The sequence below is a fragment of the Chiloscyllium plagiosum genome, chromosome 10, assembly GCF_004010195.1.
Source record: "Chiloscyllium plagiosum isolate BGI_BamShark_2017 chromosome 10, ASM401019v2, whole genome shotgun sequence".
In the NCBI taxonomy this organism is placed as follows: Eukaryota; Metazoa; Chordata; class Chondrichthyes; order Orectolobiformes; family Hemiscylliidae; genus Chiloscyllium; species Chiloscyllium plagiosum.
Genome location: NC_057719.1, coordinates 35392280 through 35400109, shown reverse-complemented (window position 1 = coordinate 35400109; position 7830 = coordinate 35392280). Strand labels below are relative to the sequence as shown.

Here is a 7830-nt window from a genome sequence, read left to right as displayed (position 1 = left end):
GTGTCGGGGAGTCCAGAACTAGAGGGCATAGGTTTAGGGTGAGAGGGGAAAGATATAAAAGAGACCTAAGAGGCAACTTTTTCACGCAGATGGTGGTACGGGTATGGAATGAGCTGCCAGAGGAAGTGGTGGAGGCCGGTACAATTGCAACATTTAAGAGGCATTTGGATGGGTATATGAATAGGAAGGGTTTGGAGGGATATGGGTCAAGTGCTGGCAGGTGGGACTAGATTGGGTTGGAATATCTGGTCGGCATGGACGGGTTGGACTGAAGGGTCTGTTTCCATGCTCAATGACTCTATGACCCTATGAGGAAGGCAAAGAGGGGATATGAGATAGCCTTGGCAGATAAGATTAAGGGTAATCCAAAGAGATTCTACAAATACATTAAGAGCAAGAGGGTAACTAGAGAGAGGGCAGTGCCCCTTAAAAAAAAAGGTCATTTTCTTTGCGTTGAACCCCAGGAGATGGAAGAGATACTAAATGAACATTCCGCGTTAGTTTTTATGGTGGAGAAAAGAATGGAGTCTAAAGAATACTGAGAATAAGCTTTGATGTTTTAAAAACAGTTCACATTATAGAAGAGGAAGCTTGGGAGGTCTTAAAGAATGTACGGTAGTCAAATCTCCGGGATCTGATCTAATGTATCCCAGAACATTGTGGGAAATAAAGGAGGAAATTGAAGCCCCTTACAGAAGTACTTGCATCATCTACAACTACAGGTGAGATGCCTGATGACTGGAGGGTGGCTAATAGAGTCATAGAGACGTACAGCACACAATGTTGTACCTACGTTTAAGAAAGTTTGTAAGAAGAAACTGGGGAATGATAGATCGGACATTGGGTTTTGTGTAAATTGTTGGTGATTATAAAAGATAGGATTTATGGACCTTTAGAAAGACAATAGATTAGGGATAGTCAGCATGGTTTTGTGCAAGGAAAATAGTGTCTCACAAACTTGGTTGAGTTTTTTGAGGAAGTTACCAAAAAGATTGATGACGGCAGTGCAGTAGATGTTGTTTATTTGGATTTTAGTACAGCCTTTGACAAAGATCTGCATGACAGACTAATTAGTAAAGTTAGGTCACATGGGATTCAGGGTGAGCTTGTCAGTTGCTTTAATGGTAGAAGACAGAGTAATAGTAGAGGATAGCTTTTTGGACTGGAGGCCTATGAACAGCAGTGTTCCCCAGGAATTGGTTCTGGGTCCTCTTTTGTTTGTCATTTATATAAATGATTTGGATGGGAACACAGAAGGCATTATGAGTAAGTTTGCAGACAACACCAAAATTGATGGCATAGTAGACAGTGAAGAAGGTTTTCTAAGATTACAAAGAATCAAATAGGTAAATGAGCTGAAAAATGGCAAATGGACTTCAATCTGAATAAATGCAAGGTACTGCATTTTGATATAACAAAGAAGGGTAAGGCTGATACAATTAATGGTAGGACAGAGGGACCTAGGGTTGCAGGTACATAATTCTTTGAAGTTTGCGTCACAGATAGACAGGATGGTTAAAAAGATGTTTGGCATCCTTGCTTTCAGTGCTCAGTCCTTTGAGTATAAGAGTTGGGAAGTCATGTTGGAGGTTCTACAGGACATTAGTGAAGCCTCTTTTGGAAAACTGTGCCCATTTCTGGTTGCCCAGTTATAGGAAGGATATTTGATTCCTGAAGAAGGGCCTGTGCCCGAAACGTCGAATCTCCTGTTCCCTGGATGCTGCCTGACCTGCTGTGCTGTTCCAGCAATAAAGTTTCAACTAGGAAGGATATTTATCAAGCTGGAGACGGTTCAGAAGAGATTTACCAGAATGTTACTGGGTATGGAAGGTTTGAATTACAAGAAAAATTGGATAGTCTAGGACTTTTGTCACTGGAGTGTAGAAGGTTGACAGGCAACCTGGAAGAAGTTCATAATACAATGAGGGGTATAGATGGAGCTAATGGTCGTTGTCTTTTTCCTCGGATGGGGATTTTTAAGTCTAGGGGGCACATGAAGGCAAGAGATGAGAGACTTAGAAAAGACATGAGGGACAAAGTTTTTATACAGCGGGTGATTTGCGTGTGGAATGAATTTTCTGAGGAAGTGATGGATGTGGGTACAAAATTTAAAAGACATTTGGATAGATACATGAATAGCAAAGATTTGGAGGGATATGGGCCAGCAGCAGGCAGGTGGGACTAGTTTAGTTTAGTATTATGATCACCATGGACTGGTTAAACTGAAGGGTCTGTTTCCATGACTATGACTCTATGTAGATTCTTCAGCAGTGCGAAGATAGTGACATAGTGGTAATGTCACTGGACTAGTAATCCAGAATACCAGCTCTGAGGATATGGATTCAAATCCTACCACGGCAGCTGATAAAATTTGATTTAAAGAAATATCTTGAATTAAAAGGAGTAAAATAATTAAAACTTAATGGTGACCACGTAACCACTGTCAATGACTAAACTAATGCCCTTAGGTAAGAAGGCTGCCATCATAACTTGGTCTACACGTGACCATTTCCACAGCAACATAGTTGATTCTTAACTGTCCCCTGAGCAATTAGGTTTAGGCAATAAATGCTGGTCCTGCCAGTGGCACTCAAATTCCCCAAAAGAACATAAAAGATTCACAGAGCTCTTGTTTGAGGACTTGTGAGCTAAGATTTTTCCAGATCCAAGCTGAGAAAAGTATGAAATATCAGAGACTTGTGGAGAGATGGCATAATGGTAAACATAATGTTGAAATTTGCATAAATGTAATACAAGCTAACTATAAGGTAACAGGTTTGGGAAAGATATACAAGCATAGGACTCTGAAGACCTTAATACTTATTTTACAATAACTCCTCCCATTCTGATGTCAAACACAGCACAAATGGTAATAGCTGTTTCTATACTAGCTCCCTCAAATTCAACTAATTATGCCTGATCAAATCCTCTCATAAACCATCATGTTATTAAACAACAGTGCCTTTCTCAAGACACTCTACAGTGGTGTATCCTCCACCACTAACCACTAGATTAGCCAAAGTAGAAACAAGGGAGCATTGTAAACAGCTAACTACCTAAAACAACCCTTAGCATATACTGTTATGTATATAAATGATTTGGATGGGAACATGGAAGGCATCACGAGTAAGTTTGCAAGAAACACCAAAATTGGTGGCATAGTAGACAGTAAAGAAGGTTTTCTAAGCTTACAAAGAGATCGTGATCAAATGGATAAAGGAGCTGAAAAATAGCAGATAGAGTTCAATCTGGATAAATGCAAAATATTGCATTTTGGTCTAACAAACAAGGGTGGGGCTTATACAACGAATGGTAGGGTCTTGGGCAGTGTTGTAGAAGAGGATCCTTGTATTTGTCGTCAATCTGGAAAATATAACACCTAACATCATTGTGGGCATATCTACACAACATAGATTGCAGTGGCTCATCTGAAGAGCAATTCAGGATGGACAACAAATACCGACCTAACCAGTGCTACCCACATCTCTCAAACAGAAAAAAAGTGTCATATGTGAAGAGAGCAAATAGGATCTTCCCTTAGTACAGCAGCTGAAAAATGAATAATCATCATAACTTCTCATCCGAAAGGTGGCACTGCAGACAGTGCTGTTCAGCGCTCCCTCACTAATATACTGCAGAATCAGCATTAACATACATATAATTAACATTACATTCAATTACTGGTGGTGAGGGAACAGCACTCTCGCGAAACCAAACGGATATCTGGAAATAAAGAAAGACAAATACTAAATACGATTTCTCTACCGCGCCCCACTTAAAACAAAAGCTACCACCATCATTTCGGAATCACGCCTTCAACTTTGCCTTTAGTAGCTTCAAACCACATTTCCGCCACAGCATCCTGGTGGCGCGGTACACGTCATGTACTGTACAGTGCGTGACGACGTCATCGCGCAGGGGTGAGCGAGCAGTTCACGCAAGCGTCCTGAGTAACATCCGGGCTTGGATAGGATGAATCCTAAATTACAACATGGCGACCGAGGGAGGAGGGAAGGAGATGAACGAAATCAAAACTCAGTTTACTACCAGGGAAGGTGTTTATAAAGTGTTAACACACTCCGAATACAGCCGGCCGAACAGGGTGCCTTTTAATTCTCAAGGATCCAACCCAGTCAAGGTGTCATTCGTGAATGTGAACGACCAGTCTGGCAATGGGGACAGAATCTGCTTTAATGTGGGCCGGGAGTTGTACTTTTACATTTACAAAGGCGTAAGGAAGGTAAACATCAGGTTGTTTTGCCTTTTTTTGGGGGGTGGGGGCAGATGGTAATGATAAGAAAAGCAAACAGAGAGCCGAGGCCTTTTAAAATAATGCAATTAGCACATAGGTCTGCTGCATCTGGTTGCCGATCAGTTGTTATTGCGGGTTTTGAGGGTGGGAGCTTACCCCTTTGGCTCGCTTGTCACCTCTATCCCAGCGTTCAAGCAATTATGCAAGTCGCGTTCAGTTTGCAAGCACGTTAGGATAAGTACAATAGATTTGTAAACGAGGGTTTACAAGTGATTGGAATCTCTAGAGTGAAGATAGTTCATTTTGCTTATTTACTTTTACGAATATTTAATTTCGTTAAGCATCAAAGCATAAATACAACCGTAAAAACTAATCGTGTAATTTAGTTTAATGTTTTCGAATATTTAGAAAGATTGCAGTTGTATTCTTAAAATATTGGGAATAAGTTTAAAAACGTCCTGTGATTTCTTAAAGTATTTCAAATTATTATCTAAAGAAAATATTATCACAGATTTAAAACTTTTTAAGATGCAATTCATGTGGAGATTTTTTGTGGGTGAGTGTCAGGAAGGTGAATAGATGTGATTGACAAGTCTATCTGTCATAATGCTTGATCCTTTTTCGAAGGGTATCAGTACGATTTGTCTGATTTTCCAAAAATGGTTTGATCTCATGAGTCTTGGATCTTTATAGGTATTGCAGTTATTTGCTTGATGCATAGTGTTGTGTAACATCAGTGATGTACCATGTACTTTTGCTAATTTACAGAGTTCAAATGTTTTAGTCCAAGGTCCATCTGCAGCTGTTTGTTTTTCGATTAACAATATGTATACACTGAATATATTAATATATGAAGAGAGTGAAATGAAGAACCAATTAGCCACTTCTTTACTTGAACATCTTTTGTTTTAAAGTAAGATTAACTAATGTAAAGAAATGGGCAAGGGGAACAGTAGTAATAAGAAGCACAGGGAAATTGGAAAGTGGGGAATAATGGGTATGAAGAGCATTTCTTGAGGTAACAATATTTGAACCAAGAGTTTGAAATTGTATTAATGTTTTTCCAATGCATGTTGGAGAAAGCAATCCTGAAAAAAAGTACATTACCTGAGTGATTTAATGTTAGGAAAAAAAGGATCAGAAAGACTGAAACACTTCATAGTATAGAGTGAACATAACATCCTTACAGGAGGGTAGGTCACTTACTTATATCCATAAAATTCAGATGCAGACTTACAGAGCTGAGGCTTAAGAATTGCACCCATACCTCCCCTCCACTTCATATTTCCACCAGACGACAGTGGAGTTGAGTCAGCTTGAACTAGAAGGAAGCTCCACTTCAGATTCCTCCATAGCTAAGTTTCAAGGCTTGGACTTAGAATGGTGATAAGATTCTTTGGATGTCAGGGCACCTAGTTAATTAAATGAAAGCTGCTAAAAGATGGGCAAAAATAATCTTGGATAACAGATTTCCTCCCATGTTGTTTGAAAGCATTAAATCTGCCTGCTTATCAAAAGCTAGTGAGCAAGATTTTTAAATTTAAAATCCATTCTGTAAGATTGCTAGTGAATCACAAAATCAATTCTGATTACAAAGCAAAATGATTGGTGCAGAACAACTGAGTCAGAACTTCTCAGAACTTGGACACTTATCTAAGTTAACATTTCAATAAAATACTGAGGGAGAAGTGCTAACTTTAGGATGAAACATTAATACAGGGCCAGTTATTTTACTGGATTTTAGTTTTCAATGGTTCTACTCAGGATAATAATAGAAATTCTTCAGGTGTCTGACAGACGTCCCTCCCTCAGGCAGCACCATCACAAACAGAGTAATTAGCATTCATCATATTGCAGTTTGTGGGAGCTCTTCAAAGTAGCTTTTTGATTGTGAAGAGCTTTAGGATTTCTGAGAAACCACCAGGAGTAAACAGCTTGTTTGATTGACACCCTGTCTACCACCTTCAACATTCACCTTTTTGCACCATGGGTGCACTGTGGCAGGTGTGTTTACCATCTGGAAGAGGCAGCAACTTGCCAAGCCAGCTTTGGCAGCACTTCTCTGCGTTCTGCAGTATGGAAGAATAAGTGTAGCAAATGAATGGGAACATCACCACCTGCAAGTTTCCCTACAATTGCATGCCATCATGACTTTGAACTATATTGCTCTTCTTTCACTGTTGTCAAGATCATGAACTGCTTGACAAACGGCATGAGTGTACCTATATTAGCGGTTCAACGACTTGTTATCATCTTCTTGATGGCAGTTAAGGATGCACAAATATTACTGACATTGTGAATGAAAGAAAATATTGTAGAATTTAGAATGCAGTAGATATTTATCATGGAGCTAAGTTTCTCTGTGTTCACCTAAAATTGCCAAGTATTTATCAGGTACTTGCTTATCTGGTACATATTTACTGTAGAAGTTTTTTTGCTGTATCAACAAACTTCTGTCAAAGGTATTTTAATGTAACTAAAATATCTGTTTTTGAAAGATATTTTTTCCAAAACTTGTGACATATTCTTTTGTTATGAATTTGGGTGGATTACATTCAAGGTATGTTGGAAAAGAATTGCAGTTTGCAAAATTAGTTTAGAATTTAAACAGCTCTGGATACTTTTCTTATAGATTAGATTACTTTACAGTGTGGAAACAGGCCCTTCGGCCCAACAAGTCCACACCGACCCGCCGAAGCGCAACCCACCCAGACCCATTCCCTTACATTTACCCCTGCACCTAACACTACAGGCAATTTAGCATGGCCAATTCACCTGACCTGCACATTTTTGGACTGTGGGAGGAAACCGGAGCACCCGGAGGAAACCCACGCAGACAAGGGGAGAATGTGCAAACTCCAGACAGTCAGTCGCCTGAGGCGGGAATTGAACCCGGGTCTCTGGCGCTGTGAGGCAGCAGTGCTAACCACTGTGCCACCGTGCCGCCCACCACATGAAAAACATTCTTGTGATTTCCTTCTTTTCAAGTCACTTGGAGGACTGGGACAATTTTATTATAAGTTCTTATACATAGAACATAGAACAGTACAACTCAGAACAGGCCCTCAGCCCACGATGTTGTGCCGACCATTGATCCTCATGTATGCACCCTCAAATTTCTGTGACCATATGCATGTCCAGCAGTCTCTTAAATGTCTCCTATGACCTTATTTCCACAACTGCTGCTGGCAACGCATTCCATGCTCTCTCAACTCTCTGTGTCAAGAACCCGCCTCTGACATCCCCTCTAACCAGCTTAAAAACTATGACCCCTCATGTTAGCCATTTCTGCCCTGGGAAATAGTCTCTGGCTATCGACTCTATCTATGCCTCTCATTATCTTGTATACCTCAATTAGGTCCCCTCTCCTCCTCCTCCTTTTCTCCAATGAAAAAAGTTCGAGCTCAGTCAACATCTCTTCATAAGATAAGCCCTCCAGTCCAGGCAGCATCCTGGTAAACCTTCTCTGAACCCTCTCCAAAGCATCCACATCTTTCCTATAATAGGGCGACCAGAACTGGATGCAGTATTCCAAGTGCGGTCTAACCAAAGTTTTATAGAGCCGCAACAAGATCTCA

At 40.2% G+C, this 7830-nt stretch overlaps 1 protein-coding gene across 8 annotated transcripts in view; it reads left to right on the top strand.

Annotated features, from left to right (window-relative positions):
• Positions 1-3919: 3919 nt before the first annotated feature.
• Positions 3920-7830, top strand: part of wdr20a (WD repeat domain 20a) — a 76532-nt gene continuing 72621 nt past the window's right edge. For 2 of the 8 annotated variants that reach the window (XR_006312743.1, XM_043697382.1), the window contains exon 1: positions 3927-4240. Coding sequence is in view for 5 of the 8 variants with exons in the window: in XM_043697382.1 (XP_043553317.1) it covers positions 3992-4240 (249 nt within the window). In the remaining 3 variants the exon portion in view is untranslated. Of the gene's footprint in view, positions 4241-7830 lie in introns of all 8 variants that reach the window. The other 6 variants (XR_006312741.1, XR_006312742.1, XM_043697379.1 and 3 more) reach the window with 5 other exon arrangements.